Raw genomic sequence first — 18,502 nt, forward strand, 5'->3', positions numbered from 1 at the left:
GGCTAACACGGTAGAACAACCTAGTAATATAAAATTTTAAAGTAACAATAAGTAGTAACATAAGACCCAGTTACTAAGAGCAAAAATAAATACATCAAAGGAAATAGTAAACCATACACTGCAAAAAACGAAATCTAAGCAAGTGAAAAGTACTTATATCATGACGTTAAATCTTTTTTTCCTTATTGTAAGAATTATTGACTTGTCAAAAAACTTGTATTTACAATTTAGCATGTTTTGAGAAATCTTGTCAAGTAAATTTTGCTTACCCCATTGGCAGATTTTTTGCTAAAAAGAAGCAAAACAACTCTCATTTAAAGTTTTTTTGTCTAGTTTTTGCATATGCATTTTTTGCAGTGTACAGTATATTTGGTCTCACTCAAATTTCCATATGATGGCAGCAACAGTAAAATTGATATGGTTTCAATTATAATAACTGTAAAAGGTAGCAACCAATTTTCTTTTTATTATTATCCACTATAATATCATACATTAAATTAAAAGCTACACAAGAAAATAAAGAAAAATAATATCTTAATTACTTAGGGAAGCATAAACATTAAAATGGCTGAATTTAACAAATTCTTAGAATAACAATGCTTAGTATTAAACATAGGTGGCTTTTAAGGTAAAACAAACAACAAATGTATGGATTACATTAAAACACAAGTAACAATAACTGAGGTTAATACTGAAAAGCAAGCAACAGCAGAGTGCAATCTTAAAAGAACAAAAGCTAAAGACTAATTTATGTTCCAAATATTAAAACATCATGACTTTATTGGTCTTGTAATCAAGAAGGCAACTAGAATAAAATATTTTATTGTGCATCAAGCAGAATAATAATTGGTAATATTTTGTAAGCTATATATTTGATTAAAGGAATACTCCTCCTAAAAATGTTATTTTTTATATGTTACTCACTCCATGAATTTTCAAGTGATGGTTGAGGAAAAAAAAAGATTAATTGCATATTCTCATGCAGAATGGGCAATAGTGACCAATGCTGTACAACAGTAAACAATGACAAAAACATTCATGGAAAAAAAAAAACAAAACCAAAATATAACATTACTCATGTTGCTGCACCTACCACATGACAGAACAGCTTGGGATCCTGGTTGGCAACCCCCAGGCAGACTCGTTGCCCACTCCCACCCTCCGGAAATGACCCTATCTGCCGCAGCCAGGTGTTACATGGGTGTCACCTTGGCTGGGTCGAGCCACTTGGATCCTCAAAAATGACGATCCTGCAAACTGGAACACACTCGAGGAATCACGCCACATGGCCGTAGTGCCATAACCAATGCTCTCTCACAATGCCGGTAATGTGCCTCATACAGGTGTCCATGAGCAACAACTCATTCGACACAAAGTCAAACCAGTGGTACCCAAGGATTATCAGAAGAGACACAGTACCAAAGGAGTCCAGTCTTTGTCTCAGGTCACTTGATAGCGTCCATGTCTCACAATCATATAGCAAGACAGAAAGTACCAGGACTCTAAAGACTTGGACCTTCGTCCTTTTGCATAGGTATTGGGAGTGCCACACACCCATTTTCCAGCGACCTCATGACCATCCATGCTCTCCCAATCCATCCACTGACTTCATTGGATGATTCACCAGAGACATGAGTGTCACGGCCTCTCGACAAGGTCGCCACTTTCTCCACAGACAGACAGAATGCTGATTGCTGTGCCTAAGAGGTCATTAAAGGCCTGGATCTTCATTTTACTCCAGGACACTTGCAAGCCCAGATACTCAGACTCCTCGCTCAGTCTCATGAGAGCACCAATCAGAGCCTCCATTGACTCCACGAAGATCACAGCATCATCGACAATGTAAAGATCAGTGATTTTTTCTTTGCCAACAGATGCCCAACAGCCACTGGACCCCAACGACCTTGCCCAACACCCAGTCCATGAAAGCATTGAATAGAATAGACGAAAGAACACACTCCTGATGCATTTCACAATCAACTGGGAAAAACTCAGAGGTTCTGCCTCCACTCTGCACAGCACTCACAGTACCAGTGTACAGGCTGGCCATGATATCCAGCAACCTTGAGGGGATCCCGTGAAGTCTCAGGATGTCCCACAGGGCAGCTCATTCAACTGAGTCGAACACTTTATGAAAATCAACAAAGGCTGCAAAGAAACTCTGCTGATATTCGCGTTTGTACTCCATGAGAACCCTCATCGATGGTAGACTTCTTAGGCATAAACCCAGACTGCTTCAGTCGCTGATAGGTGAGCAAGTGATCACGGATCCTACTGAGGACGACTCTAACAAGGACCTTACCTGGCACTGAGAGCAGTGTTATATCCCCCTGAAGATGCTGCAATCCAGGCAATCACCTCTCCTTTTCCAGAAGGGGTTGACAAGTCCCATTTTCCAGTCAGTTGGGATGATGCCAGTCTCGCATATGGAAGCAAAGATTGCTTGCAATGCCAGGAGAACAGCCTTACCACCAGCCTGGAAAAGTTAACCCCTGATACCACAGATCCCTGCAGAAGTCCCTACCCTCAGCTGGTTCACTACCTATGGAATCACATAAACCAGTGAACATCATAAACAGGAAACCAAAGCCTTTTGGAAATGATGTTTTGAATTAAACACTCACTTCACCCCATCATTTGCCCATTTAAGAGTCCAGTCTTCAGCACAGGTCTACTATGTCAGATTTTTTCTTTACCTATTCTGCTTGAAAACATGCAATTATTATTTTTTTTTATCAGCTATCATTACACAGTACATTGGGTAGGTAACATATCAAAAAAATATTTTCAGTTGGTGTATTTCTTTTAAAAGAAGCAAAATGTTTTCCAACGTTGCATATTTTAATTCAATGAGATACCTACCTTATTCATTGCTACAATAAAGGGAAGCTTTGTCTTGTACAGGATGCTGGATTAAAATAAAAAAAAAAGAATATTTCAATTTTACATTTTTGCATCCTATTACATTATGTTTCTTTGTGAAAATACCTTTTTGCATTACAGGATCATGGGGAAACTGAAACTCTTCTTCTGGCAATAATGTGCATTTTTGACAATTGTACTAATGATCTGCAGAATTTAACAAAATATACCTCTTTAAGAATATTTGCAAGTTCTTACAAAAATGTATGCAATGCATGTGTTAAAATGTTTGTTTATGGTGAAAAAAACTTAATACAGACAAGCTGGTTCTCAATACACTTACATGAGCATTTTGCCTCCCCATGGGCTCACCACCTATGGGAGGGGCCAAGGAGGTTGGGTGCAATGTGAGTTGGGTGGTGGCCGAAGGCGGGACCTTGGCGGTCTGATCCTCGGCTACAGAAACTGGCTCTTGGGACGTGGAATGTCACCTCTCTGAAGGGGAAGGAGCCTGAGCTAGTGCGCGAGGTCGAGAGGTTCTGGCTAGATATAGTCGGACTCACCTCGACGCACAGCTTGGACTCTGGAACCAATCTCCTTGAGAGGGGCTGGACTCTCTACCACTCTGGAGTTGCCCCCGGTGAGAGGCGCCGAGCAGGTGTGGGCATACTTATTGCCCCCACTGGAGCCTGTGCATTGGGGTTTACCCCGGTGGACGAGAGGGTGGCCTCCCTCCGCCGGGTGGGGAAGGGTCCTGACTGTTGTTTGTGCGTATGCGCCAAACAGCAGTTTGGAGTATCCACCCTTTTTGGAGTCTCTGGAGGGGTTGCTAGAGGGCATACCTTCTGGGGATTCCCTCGTTTTGCTGGGAGACTTCAATGCTCACGTGGGCAATGACAGTGAGACCTGGAAGGGTGTGATTGGGAGGAATGGCCCCGATCTGAACCTGAGCGGTGTTTTGTTATTGGACTTCTGTGCTCGTCACGGATTGTCCATAACGAACACCATGTTCAAGCATAAGGGTGTTCATATGTGCACTTGGCACCAGGACACCCTAGGCCTCAGGTCGATGATCGACTTTGTGGTCGTGGTCGCCGGACTTGCGCCATATGTCTTGGACACTCGGGTGAAGAGAGGGGCGGAGCTGTCAACTGATCACCACCTGGTGGTGAGTTGGCTTCGATGGTGGGGGAAGATGCCGGTCAGACCTGGTAGGCCCAAACGTGTTGTGAGGGTCTGCTGGGAACGGCTGGCAGAGTCCCTGTCAGAAGAAGCTTCAACTCCCACCTCCGCAGAACTTCAACCACGCCCCGAGGGAGGTGGGGACATTGAGTCGAATGGGCCATGTTCCGTGCCTCTATTGTTGAGGCGGCTGACCGGAGCTGTGGCCGCAAGGTGGTCGGTGCCTGTCGTGGCGGCAATCCCGAACCCGTTGGTGGACACCGCGTGAGGGATGCCGTCAAGCTGAAGAAGGAGTCCTATAGGACTTTTTGTCCTGTGGGTCTCTGGAGGCAGCTGATAGGTACCGCAGGCCAAGCGAACGCTGCTTCGGTTGTTGCTGAGGCAAAACTCGGGCATGGGAGGAGTTTGGAGAGGCCATGGAGAACGACTTTGGACGGCTTCGAGGAGATTCTGGTCCACCGTCCGGCCTCAGGAGGGGGAAGCAGTGCAGTGTCAACACCGTATATAGTGGGGATGGTGCGCTGCTGACCTCGACTCGGAACGTTGTGGGTCGGTGGGAGGAGTACTTCGAAGACCTCCTCAATCCCACTAACATGCCTTCCAATGAGGAAGCAGAGCCTGGGGACTCTGAGGTGGGCTCTCCCATCTCTGGGACTGAAGTCACCGAGGTGGTCAAAAAACTCCTTGGTGGCAGGGCCCGGGGTGGATGAGATACCGGAGTTCCTTAAGGCTCTGGATGTTGTAGGACTGTCTTGGTTGACACGCCTCTGCAACATCGCATGGACATCGGGACAGTGCCTCTGGATTGGCAGACCGGGGTGGTGGTCCCCCTCTTTAAAAAGGGGGACCGGAGGGCGTGTTCCAACTATAGAGGGATCACACTCCTCAGCCTCCCTGGAAAAGTCTATTCGGGGTTCTGGAGAGGAGGGTCCGTCGGATAGTGAACCTCGGATTCAGGAGGAACAGTGTGGTTTTAGTCCTGGTCGCGAACAGTGGACCAGCTCTTCACCCTTAGCAGAGTCCTGGAGGGTGCATGGGAGTTTGCCCGACCGGTCTACATGTGTTTTGTGGACTTGGAAAAGGCATTCGACCGTGTCCCTCGGGGAATCCTGTGGGGGTGCTCGGGAGTATGGGGTACCGGACCCCCTGATAAGAGCTGTTCGGTCTCTGTACAACCGGTGTCAGAGCTTGGTCCGCATTGCCGGCAGTAAGTCGAGCCCGTTTCCAGTGAGAGTTGGACTCCGCCAGGGCTGCCCTTTGTCACCGATTCTGTTCATAACTTTTATGGACAGAATTTCTAGGCGCAGCCAGGGTGTTGAAGGGGTCGGTTTGGTGGACTCAGGATTGGGTCACTGCTTTTGCAGATGATGTTGTCCTGTTTGCTTCATCAGGCCGTGATCTTCAGCTCTCTCTGGATCGGTTCGCAGCTGAGTGTGAAGCGGCTGGGATGAGAATCAGCACCTCCAAATCCGAGAGCATGGTCCTCAGCCGGAAAAGGGTGGAGTGCCCTCTCAGGGTTGGGGGAGAGATCCTGCCCCAAGTGGAGGAGTTCAAGTATCTCGGGGTCTTGTTCACGAGTGAGGGAAGAATGGAGCGTGAGATCGACAGGCGGATCGGTGCGGCATCCGCAGTGATGCGGGCTCTGCATCGGCCTGTCGTGGTGAAAAGGAGCCGAGCCGTAAGGCAAAGCTCTCAATTTACCAGTCGATCTACCTTCCTACCCTCACCTATGGTCATGAGCTATGGGTAGTGACCGAAAGAACGAGATCGCGAATACAAGCGGCTGAAATGAGTTTCCTCCGCAGGGTGTCTGGGCTTTCCCTTAAAGATAGGGTGAGAAGCTCAGTCATCCGGGAGGGGCTCAGAGTAGAGCCGCTGCTCCTCCGCATCGAGAGGAGTCAGATGAGGTGGCTCGGGCATCTGATCAGGATGCCTCCTGGACGCCTCCCTGGTGAGGTGTTCCGGGCACGTCCAACCGGGAGGAGGCCCCGGGAAGACCCAGGACACGCTGGAGGGACTATATCTCCCGGCTGGCCTGGGAACGCCTTGGGATTCTCCCGGAAGAGCTGGAAGAAGTGGCCGGGGAGAGGGAAGTCTGGGCCTCTCTGCTTAAGCTGCTGCCCCGCGACCCGACCTCGGATAAGCGGAAGAGAATGGATGGATGGATGAGCATTTTGCATGCTCCTGATAGCCTTTATAAATAGCTGAACATAAATCCAGTTATGCACTTCTTCATCAACTCATAATTACCAGTAAATCAACAACCTTTCTTAGTGGTAATGAGAATTCCTGTCACTACTGTTCTGTCAGTGAAAATGATGGCCCTAGTTTTTCCCTGCTCCTCATCAGTGGCCACCCTGAGTGCTCTGCATTTGCCATACTTGCCTGTCTATTTTCCAGTCCCTCTACCACTTTATATACTGTAATATCTCTTTTCCCACCAAAAATCACACAACACTGCTCTATTCTTCTGAAGCTGATGTTCACAATTTAATATTAAGTTTAAGCACAGTTACAGCATTAGTACAAATGACTAATATTATTCTGATCAAATGCTGACATTTATAGACAGCAGTTATTCTTACCAGGATTATTGCTAAAGAATTTCTGTAATTCTAATATCTGCAAATTTATGAGCTTTGGCTTGATTAAAGTCCTACCCGAAAGACATTAGGAAAAATTTTAATCTATGGCACAGCAGCAAGAAGGAAACTACTCCTCATTGATAATATGAGTACTCATTTCAGATTTGACAAAATTCACCTCAATGATATTCACAAGTTACAAATAGTGTGAAATGCAACTGTTTGAGCTATTCACAATCAAGCATGATGATGGAGACCATTATTAACAATACTACTACTACTAGTCTTTGCCTACAAATAATAATAATAATAATAATAATAATAATAATAATATTCCTAGTTAAACTTAACTAACTTTGTTTGAATGATTTGTACCCTCGGGGATAAATAAAGTTCTATCTTTCTATTTACTCACAGACCAGATATACAACCAGGCTAAGATGGCATAGTATGATTACAAAGTGATATATACTGTGACTGAAGGAACAGTTCCTCAAAATAGTGACAGTGCAACAGTTATGAAAAGGTAGTCAATGACGTACTTCTGAATTTGTGTCGTGAGAAACGCTGCTAATGGCTTTTGAATCTCTAGGGGGCAAAGTAGCTGCATTGGGTTTAGATGATTTTTACAGTATTTAAAACTGTTCATAGCTGACAATATGTTAAATATAATTGAGATTGAGACCAACAGGTGTGCTGAGACTTATGCAGCAATGCACACTGAAAACCACTTGCTAGCTGAATACAGTGGTATCAGTAATAATGAGCTGATTTTTTTCTGGCACATACATATCAAGGCATAATTTGGAAGACTTAATTTGAAACGTGATCGATGACATTACAATTAGAGATGCTCCAATTGAAGGGTCGCCGATGTAAACTGGACGATTTGTACTAAAAAAAAGACTCAATCGGCACTTTGGTTTTACAGTAATTTATTTGCAGTGCTCCTTTACACAACATACTACAATAACTGTGGCTTATATTTTATTTTTAGAGATATGATGAAAACTACTTTTTTTAAATAAACCTCGTTTAATATGACGGCTTGTAATTATGAGAAGCAGTTTATTTTATTTTGTGCCATATGTATTATGGATAAATATTTTTGTACATATTTTATTAGTATGTATTTTAAGGAAATTTTATTTATCTTAGTATTTTATACTTACTAAGCAATAAGCCTACAGAATTTCATTTTGATCAGTTAACACCTGTGGTATTCTTGATTTGTTAAGTCTCTCTGCATTGTCCTTGAAAATGGGCATGCCTTTAGGTATCATGCAAAATATAAGTAGAGAAAAAGTGACTGACTGTTTCTTCAGAATCATGATGATAATAAAGCAAAAAATCTATAACGACAACATTTAATTTCATGCAGTAATTTTTAGTACTCACCTGCATGCATACAGCATGTTTGACATAAAGGTGACAGGACTGGTGCTACGAGAGGTATCCATTACATAGATTACTACACAAGGAAATGTGGATGCCTGTAGTAGTGGGAAAAAAAAAAATCTAAATTGTTTCGCCATATTTGGATTTTTATATTAAGAACCACAAAATCAGGGAACCAGTAAGAAAAAGGCTAAGGAAAGTGACGAAATGTACTTTCTATACATATACATACACACACACACACATATACATTTATAAATCTACACCTACTTAGTCATCCATACAAGTATAAAAAATGTCTGAGGACGGACAGGGCAAGATCCAGAGCAAAAGTAAAATAAGGTGGAAAGGATTCAAAACTGGCCAGCCCACATAACTGTGGACTGTTCGATTCCTTTAAAATAAACTAAATGAACTTTTATATTTCACAGCAAGTCACCATAAGCTCAGGTGCTGTGGCATTTTCTGTACTTCAGTGAAATAGCTTATACTTTTTATTTCATATGCATTTCTAATGTTGGATAGGTTTCATTTGAATGAAAAAAAAAACATAGGGAGTTGAAAAGGTGAGAGGACTAAAGATTTATGCAAATGAGTAACAGTAAAAAGTGAGCACATAAGTAAAATGTGTTATCCAGACATTGAAATACTGACAGAAATTTTGCATGTTACTGCCTATGAAGTTGCATCATCCTGATTAATGTTTATTAACTCGGCAACAGAAACAATTCATTCTGTTGCCAACACTCTAATTGATGAATCATTCTGACCCTAGAATGCTGGCGACTCAAGCAGGGGAATGTCGGAATGAACAAATGTCTATTAGCATATTCCATTTGTGGAGAAAACAAGCTGAACCTGCTATATTCAAAGGTTACTGCCTTTAAATGTACAAGTAAACCTATGGCACAACTGGGCAGGTGGGACAATGTTACTGCCACCTACAAGCCTGTTAATGAGAGCTGCAACTGTGTTATTATCAAAGCCAGAAGTTCTTATATATATATATATATATATATATATATATATATATATATATATATATATATATATATATATATATATATATATATATATACACAAAATTTGGGGAGATGATTTTTTTTGAAGATATTCACATTTTCCTTGAGCTTCTACAACATTCACTTGTCTCTCCCAAATTTGTCAAATCATTTGTTTTTTTATATTCTGTTTAAACAGGGGTCTTATAGGGGGGGTGCTTTGAGGAGCGATATTGGACTTTCCATAACTTCATTGCCTCAATTATGAGGAGGTTGAGAAGTACAAACTGACCTTATTTCATTGTCCGGGCTCAGTTTATTACAATGTAAAATGTTTATAAAAGAAAGAAAAAAAGAAGTAAGTAAAAGAAGAGAGAAACATTAAAGTACTGGGGGAATGGAAGGGCAAACTTACAAGCGCATCTGTGATTATTGTTCCAGATGCAGACCACGTGAACACTTCAATTTGTCCTGGAGTGTCTATTAGCACATATCTGTGAAAAGAAAGATAAAATAAAACAAAACAAGCCATACATAAAATAAACCTAAACAACAGTGTGGGCGAACTAGCAACAGAGTAAAAATAAAATATTTAGAGTAAAACAGGATTTGCAAGAATGTGAGAAAAATTTTGACTAAAACAGTTTTTAATGTACTTTAAAAATCATGTCTTTATAAATACAGGCAGTCCCCGGGTTACGTACGAGATAGGGACTGTAGGTTTGTACTTAAGTTGAATTTGTATGTAAGTCGGAACAGGTACATAAATTTAATAAATGCTATTGTTGACCGATTGTAACCAAGTGCTCTGCCAATGAATGATGGAGTTTCACCTCTCTCTGACCTTTTTATTATTTCTACTTTATTTTCAATGGTGATGGTTTTTCTCTTCTTTACTGCATCACCAGCACTTGCATCAAATTTGTGTTTCTGAGACATTATTGAAGGATGAAGACAAAAGATTAAGATTAGCTCTTCTGCACAGCACTGTACAAGCTACCACAGCAGGAAGGCACCCGTCATCAACACGTCTGATGTACTGAAAAGAGACAACTTCCTGCTATGTGCATAACAGTACAAGCAGGCTTGCTATTGAGAATGAATGGGGGCAGCGAGAGGTGGTTCATCACCAGCCCACCTCACAGTCACCTCCACTACAGTATGCTGCCTGAAGTGCCCGCCCACCGAGAACGAACACAGTGAGGTGAAAGGCGTGTAGTGAATCACCCACCACCACTCCCATTCAACAGGCAGCCATCTGAGGCACACTACAATGCTACCCCCCGATGCCCCATTCACCCTCAATGGCCTCCGTTCAGCCACAACCGGGTCACCGCTTGCAGCATCACCAGCCGCCTACCGAGATTGAACGAGGCAGCTGTGTGTGGTGGGCAGGCAGTGAATTTGCTTGCTGCCGGGAGCCGCCCAAGGGACACTACACTACATGAGCAGCGAAGTCGCCCCCCACAACCGGGTCACCGCTTGCAGCATCACCAGCTGCCCACCGATAATGAACAGGGCAGCCATGCGAGGTGGGCGGGCAGTGAAATTGCTTGCCACCGGCAGCCGCCCGAGGGACACTACACTGCGTGAGCAGCGAAATCGGCCCCCTCCAGCCTCCATCCATCCACTGCATGCAGCGTCCCCAGGCCAAAGATGACAGAGTGGCAGTTACTGAGGCACATGCGTCGCAGCTGTGGTCCCGTTCGTATGTCGCAGGCCGGATGTCCATAACCTGGGGACTACCTGTATTAATGTCCAAAGTAACTTTATTTGCTTTACTTGATTTTTCCACAAATTTACATTTTGTACCACATTACTGTGCTTGGATAAGCTGAAATTATTCAGTTCTTCTGTTAGTCTTTAATTCATCTCATAACCTACAGCTTGTCAAGTAGATTAGCAACATCTGTTTATTAGCTCTGTTTTGCCCTTCCCACAATATAGAGTCAAAAAGGTCATTAGATCTGACTAAACGAGTACATATACAGGATGAATCCACACACTAGTGACTTGTATTCCAGACAGCATGCTTTACAGACCAACTACCAATTATTAGTCGTTCTAATCATTTTTCATACTATCTGAACGAGAACAGCAAGAATTAGAACTAACCTGGACAAGTTGTTTTTTGTTTTTTATATTGTAGGATGTATTTTCTAGGTTAAGCTTCCATGCTGCAAAACAATACTCAATGTTTGCTTCCTTATGATGGGCTGGCACACTTTCCAGAGCAGTTCTCTGCCTTTCATTCAATGCTGCCAAGACAGACTCCAGACAATGACTGCATGGCATACTGGTACTGGAAAAGTACCAAAAACCCAAATATTAAAAGGGTACAGTATCAGCTTTTTGGGTTTTTCAGTAATGGTAGTAATCAGCAGCTTTCCTCTCAATCCCAACCAACAACATTCACTATCACGGTTGTGGAAAAATGTTCATTTCTTAGTTCACTAAACAAAAGTTGGCGGCGACTCCTCCCACCTTGCTTTGATGCAATGTGGACTTCAAAGTTGACCCCCCATTGCTTTGACTTCACAGGAATAACTGCTTCTAAGAGATCGAGATATTACAGCCTTCAAGAGCGAAGTGGCATAAAGTTTTAGTGTATTAGACAGGTGAGCAATTGTGTAGCGCACTAGTGAACCATTTTGGTACCAGTACTGAGGTCTGAAAGCTGGTATTGATACAGAAGTAAAAATACTGGTGTCCAACACTACTTCAGTCACCTCATGACCCTATGTGTAAAGACATTAATAATAAAGAAAAATAAATCCTTCTATAGGGTATCAGACAGCTCAAGGGCATCTGTTAATTGTCCCAGTTTGCATCATATCTAAACATTCCTTAGCTATATTGTCAACATATAGAACACATTGAAGATATGTGCAATATTCCAGGCAGAAAAACTCCTTCATCCAATTTCTCTATGGAAATAAAGCTGATCCTGACAACACAGAAAAAAACAAAATAATACTCCTCTGCAGAAAAATAGAACAGATGGGGAAAAAGTTACCTACTTGCAATCATTCTGTTTTTTTTCAACAAACTTAATCACCTGCACAACAAAATACAAAGTTAAGACAATAATAAAAAAAGTGAAATTCATAAAAAACATTTTTGTGATCAAAATTTTATTTGAAGGAAAATAAAATTGCATAATAAACATATCTAGTGGGATACAATTAACACTTATATAAAGAGTACTCTACTCCTAAAAATGACCCCATTCCCACAACCCGAATACCTTTAAAAAAAAAAAAAAAAGAATGTAAACATTAAGCAAGAACTACCTGGTCAAATCTAGTTGCAAAAAGATTTAGTGATGTCACAATTCCCCCGTTGGGTCCAAGACCATATCTATACTAAAGAGTCAAGTTACTAAACAGAACAAAATACAGCTTTAAAATGACTGCTCAAGAGAATGCACAATGTTCAAACTAGGATGTTCTGATCACACATCTAACAAAAATTGTCACTAAACTGTAGGGACCTTGTCGTCTCCTTGTTAAAATAGTTTTTTTTTTTTCAAAAACAGTTGCAAGAAGACTTTAGGGATCTCCAAAGCTAGACTTTAAGCTTCATATCTATCAACAATTTTTAATTCAATATGGCACTGCAGGAAAAAGAAAACACATGAACATATTTATTCCTTACTAGAAATTACACAGCAACATAAATGGACGAGACAGAGTATCTGGTATGTATCTGAGGGGGCAACAACTCTTAAAACAACTAAAGATTATAATTAAAATATGAACTCTATTAGTGTTACTAAAATCAGTAAAGCAGTCATTGTAGATAAAAATGTTTCAGCAGAACATATAAAAATATAATCAATACAATAATCAAAATTAAAATTACTAATAAAAGGATACTGCTTCATTACTTCTTTATAATTCACTGTGTCTCGTATATCTGGAAAAGAAAAATCCTAAAGTGATCTCTCACATTTTATTGTAAGATTATTGGAATAAAAACTAGTTTTCTCTATATAACTGTATTATACATTTTGAGAATAAGCTTAATTTCGGAATCAATTTTTACAACTACTGTATGTTAATAATATTGCAGTGTCATTTCTTTTCTTGAATATTTTTAAATGTAAACACATAATTCCTTGAATGTTTTAATAATGACTTCTTCCAGGGTCGGTGTGGGTTTTTCATTAGTACTCTGTTTTTTTCTCTCACACTCTAAAGGAATACATATTGCGTTAAAAGGAAATACTACAAAAATTACCCAGTATTAGTAAGTGTGAGTATGGGACTGCACACTACAATGGACTGGCACCCTTTGCAGAGTTAGTTTCCACCATATGCAAGTGTTGCAGAGTGCTACTGGCTCAAGTCCATGTGACCATTAACATGTTAGAAAATGACTGGGTGACAGATTTGTTTAGATATCAGGGTTTGGATGTCTCTACCACCATCCAGGGCCTAACAGCTCAAAATTTCCACCATTTCTTTATGGATACTAAGAATTCAACTTCCTCCTGGTCACATCTTTCTTTCATCACAGGTTTACAAGCCAGGCTCTTAATTACAAAGATGCATGCCCTTATCCGATTTAATTTTGTTAGTGCCATGATTTGTCTACCTCCCCTACCAGATCTCTGTCCTCATTTTTATAGAATACCACTGATTCACTCGAGGTTGGATGTAGCGTTCACTCTTCCAGACTTAGAATGGAAACATAGTAACAGAAATTATTAATTCCCTTAGCAACACTATAATGAAAAATCCCTGCCGTTATAATATATAGGGATTTCAATCATGTGACTTTGGAAGAAAGATAAACTTCCAAATGTGTATGTCAAGTTGCCTGAAGGAAACAAGCTGGCTTGCTGTATTCAGATGTGAAAGATGCCTTCAAGTGTAAACTTGAGGCATCTCTTGGCATATTTGACCACAATCTGATTCATTATACTCCCAACTACAAGCCTGTTATTAGATGTCAACCTGTTACCACCAGGATTGTGAGGAAATGGAGCTTGGAAGCTGAAATGGGTCTGAATGACTGCTTCCAAATGACAAACTGGGAAATGATGTGCAAGTCATATTGGGATTAAATTGAGGGACTCAACCACTGCATCACAGCTTTCTAAACACCAAGCCCTGGATAACTAAGAAACTATAACATCTTCTGAATGAGTAGAGTATTCCAATTTGTTGACAAACAGGCTCTAAAAGGATGCCTGTATAAAAAGTGCTGAAGAAAAAGTTTAGTAAAGGAAAGGAAGCTTACAAAGCTAAAATGGAAAATAAACTCACTCAAAATAACACAGACAGTTTGAAATAGACTGGATCTAATTACTTAATTTAAGCAATCCAAGTCTCAGGTGCTAGAAGGGAATGTGGAGAAGGCTAATGCACTGAACCATTTTTTTTTAGTTATTTTCCCTCTTTGCAACACCACCACCTATTTGCCAATGACCAGTCCCTGGACTGCATCAACAACTACTACCATTTCAACTGGTATGGCCAGTGAGAACTCCACCTTTAATCATCAGTTTATGGAAGGTTTATGGATGTGGTGAGTGAGGACATGCAGGTGATGGGTGTAACAGAACAAGATGCTTAGGAGAGGAACAGATGGAAAAAGATGAACCGCAGTGGCAACACCTAATGGGAGCAGCCAAAAGAAGAAGAAGAAAATGGGCTGTCCATTAACTGATGACTAAGTATGGAGACAGCTGATGAGTCTACACACAAGAACACCCATGGGACCATATGAAGTCAGTGCCAGAGTTCTTAAGACCTCTGATACCTGTTCTGTCTGTCACTGTGGCTGCAAAACAGGTTGCTGCTGTGGAAAAATCCTACATTGTTCCAGCTCCTATGAAAGCAGATACCCCTGTAATAACTAAAGACCAGTGGCAATAAAGTCCAACATTATGAAGACCTCTGAGAGGCTGGTCCTTAACTATATTAGACCTCTAGTTAAAGATGTCCTAGATTCACAGCAGTTTGCCTATCCAACAAAGAATGGGGTAAAAGATGCATTATTTACAATATCTGCTCCACAAGGCTTACTCTCACCACAAAAAGCTGGAAGCACTGTGAGGATTATGTACTTTGATTTCTCCAGTGCCTTCAATACAATTCAGCCATCTCTATTAAGGGGTAAGCACAGGGTTATGCAAGTGGACAAACCTATGATGTCCTGGATAAAGGCTGATCTACCTGTCAAACTACAGTTTGTGAGACTCAAGGTACAGTATGTGTCTGATACAAATGTGAGCAACACTGGGGCACCATAAGAGACAGTCCTGTTTCCTTTTCTGTTCACTCTGTACACCTCAGGCTAAAAGTATAATAGCGGGTCATGTTATTTGCAGAAATTCTCTGTTGATTCTGCACTAATGTGGTGTGACTTGACAAGAGGGATGTGCGACAGTACAGGAGTCAGGTGGAGAACTTCTGTTTCTTGCTACAGAAAGAACTGTCGGCAACAGATCATCAGCAAAACCAAGGAGTTGGTGTTATTGACTTTCACTGCCTCAAAGAGTGTCTATGTTGGTCACTATTCAAAGAGTTGTATGGTGCCCTGCTAGAAGTCCATGGGGGTCCACATCATTGACACACTGGACTGGTCTCGTGCCACAGAGAAACTATATAAGAAAGGATGAGCAGACTTCCTTTTTCTTAGATGTGGGTACTGACATCCTTTACATGTTCTAAAACTCTGATGGCCAGTGCAGTTTTCTACATTGTGGTGTGCTGGACTGGTAACATTACTTTAAAAGAGGCCCACCAAATCAACAAGCCAAGTAAAAAAAAATGCAGACTCGATTATTGCACACTCTTCTATGTCCTGAAGGCCATAGTGATGGACAGAATGAACATAAGACCGAGTGCCATGACGAACAATGCTGCATATCCTTTCTCTGACACGCTAACACTGAGTATTTTCAGTCAACAAATTATTCAGCATAAGTGTATCAAAAACTCCACCTGGGCTTCTTCATACCTAAGGAAATTTTAGAATACCTCACTATGACTGTGACTACTCTTTTCATTTTTAGGAAATAAGAAATTTTCTTTCTTTTTAGTCATTCTGGTGTATATTTAAGAGAAGATTTGCTAGTCGTAATTTAATAATATTTATTAAACTTCTGTAAAATGCCAAAGTTCTCCCTGGAGACAAAGTGCAATCTATTTATCTATCTATGACATGTAAGTCAAATTGTGTAAAATGCACGAATCAAATCGAATCATCAGTTTTCACATTGAATTTCGCTGTTGGTTGATATATCAATGCATACACATCAAACAAATAATACAATAATCTGAATTATTATTTTGTGCACTGTCAAAGGTAATAATTCTTCTTTGTACTAACCTTAAGCATATGTACTTGTAATAACACTAGTTACTAGTTGTTGTGCGATTGCTTATTTTCTTGTAAAAATGTCCTACGTTTTCTACATTCCTGCTGCAAACTCATTTTTCTCTTGGTTAATCAAGTCTACCTAACCTAACAATATTAGAACAGTGTGTAAATTTAGGTCTCTTGTGTTTTTATACTTGTGGTCCCTACTGTATTAACCATGGGTTGTCTTCAGTTTTTTCAGTACTGTGATGTGTGCAAGGCAGGAACTAGAGTAACAGTTTGTTGCAGGCCACTCATGCACTCACCAACCTTGCCAATTCAGCGTTACCAATTAAATTAGGACACTTTTTCAGATGTTAGGAGAAAAGAAAAATACTTAGAGAAAGATCAAATTAAACAAGTCCCATGCTGTAATCAGAACTCTGGAATATAAAATAGCAGTGCTTCCCACTGCTCTAAAAAGTAATGGTAGCATTACTTTGTTACTCTGTTCTTTGCATACCCACTAATTTAGCACCCTGTAAGAAAACTTGTTTTTAAATTCACCAACACACCATTGTTCATTGTAGGTTATTTAATCCTGTAAAGCTCTTTATACAGTACATAAGTTTACAAAAACAGTGCTGATTGGACTTGATAATAAAAGATTAAAAACAAATTATCTGTAACACCTCTGTACAAACTGTCAAACAAGACACCAGTTATACACCAAGGCTAAATAAAAACAAAAGTGACAGGGAGAAAAACATGTTAAAATCTCATTAGGAAAATCACTACAAAATAATAATAAAGTAATAGGTATGCTTTACTAAATGCACAAAAGTGTTAGCTTACCAATATTTGCTGGAAAAGGAACCTCATGTACAGCTGGATCCAAGTTAATAACGTAAGGGGGAGACTTTCTGCTATGTAGGTAAGCTGTCAGCCTCTGTGACGAAACAAATGTTTAATGATAATTAAAAATAAAAAATACAGAACAATCAGAAATGTGTAAGTCATCCCAGCGCCTCATACATTTATCATACAAGTTGTATTCATAGTATCATGGAGATTCCAGGTCAGTCACTCATTTTCTGACCAGCTCAGTCCTCAACATTGTCTCGAGGGTTGTGCCGGAGCCTTTTCCAGCTAACATAGGGCGCAAGGCAGGAACAAACCCTGGACTGGGCATGGAATTTAAGGTGACATTCTCAATTAGGTTTTAAATGTCTCTTCTGATGGTGTTAGCAAAATACTAAGCAAGCCGTTAAATTTAACTCTTCCTTGGTTTACACATAATGACTTAAAATTGCTTTAAGTTAATGATCAGTTAAAAAATGGCTTAACAAATGCACATTTTATAACGTCGAACGACAGATATATATGAAAGACTTTTATGTTACACACTTTAAATAAAGTATACGCTGCTACATCATAAAGATTATTTTATCGACTATGCAGCGATTGTGTGTAAACCTGCTTCATTCCTTTATTAAGAAATGAAGCAAATCTTAATTTTATATATAGCGCCTTACACGGATAACATAAACTTTGTTTATGTTATGTAATAGAACGATGTTCTATTTCTACTTGCAGTATGTAGGAATGAAAAAACATAATTAAGAAAATACCAGTATGACAACATAAAAAAGTTTACCTGTACGAACGTAGTTTTGCCAGATCCTGCCATGCCTAGAACAATTAAACATACTGGCTTGTGTTTATCCCCTGATTCCCCAACAGGAATTTCAACTTTAGTTCCACTTTCTTGTCCCGTGTCTTTTATTTCTTTTTGTCGATTCGTCTTTTCAGCATCTGAAGAAATAGCAGCAGCCATGGTACTTCTTTACTCACGCTTACATTCGCCGGAAAGGAAATAACCATAAATATCAATATTAGAGGCTAGATCAACAAGCCTGATGCGCTAAAATCCAATATGGCTGCCACACCTCGGACTTTTACGGAAGACGTCGGGTATTTCCGGATTACGGTAGAAAGTGCTATAGAACACCGCATACGAACTTTTCGACTTTTCATATATGCCGTGTTCTGACAACTAAGCATTATGATTAATTAAATTATGCAGCATATCGGATCTGAAATAGTAGCTTTTTTTCTAACAAATTTACAGCAACTAGACTGCTCTTGGTAAAATAACTC

The 18,502-nt window shown here is 40.4% G+C and overlaps 1 protein-coding gene across 1 annotated transcript in view; it reads right to left on the reverse strand.

The window, feature by feature from the left end:
• gpn1 (GPN-loop GTPase 1) overlaps positions 1–18,290 on the reverse strand; it is a 40,179-nt gene extending 21,889 nt beyond the window's left edge. The window contains exons 1-8 of the mRNA XM_039748426.1: positions 18,000–18,290; positions 17,198–17,291; positions 12,907–12,946; positions 12,322–12,388; positions 12,049–12,086; positions 9,444–9,522; positions 8,028–8,122; positions 2,863–2,908 (exon numbers count right to left, since the gene is read on the reverse strand). Coding sequence (XP_039604360.1) covers positions 2,863–2,908; positions 8,028–8,122; positions 9,444–9,522; positions 12,049–12,086; positions 12,322–12,388; positions 12,907–12,946; positions 17,198–17,291; positions 18,000–18,179 — 639 coding nt within the window. The 5' untranslated portion in view covers positions 18,180–18,290. The remainder of the gene's footprint in view (positions 1–2,862; positions 2,909–8,027; positions 8,123–9,443; positions 9,523–12,048; positions 12,087–12,321; positions 12,389–12,906; positions 12,947–17,197; positions 17,292–17,999) is intronic.
• Between the last annotated feature and the right edge of the window lie 212 nt (positions 18,291–18,502).

This window comes from Polypterus senegalus, chromosome 3, assembly GCF_016835505.1.
Source record: "Polypterus senegalus isolate Bchr_013 chromosome 3, ASM1683550v1, whole genome shotgun sequence".
NCBI lineage: Eukaryota > Metazoa > Chordata > Cladistia > Polypteriformes > Polypteridae > Polypterus > Polypterus senegalus.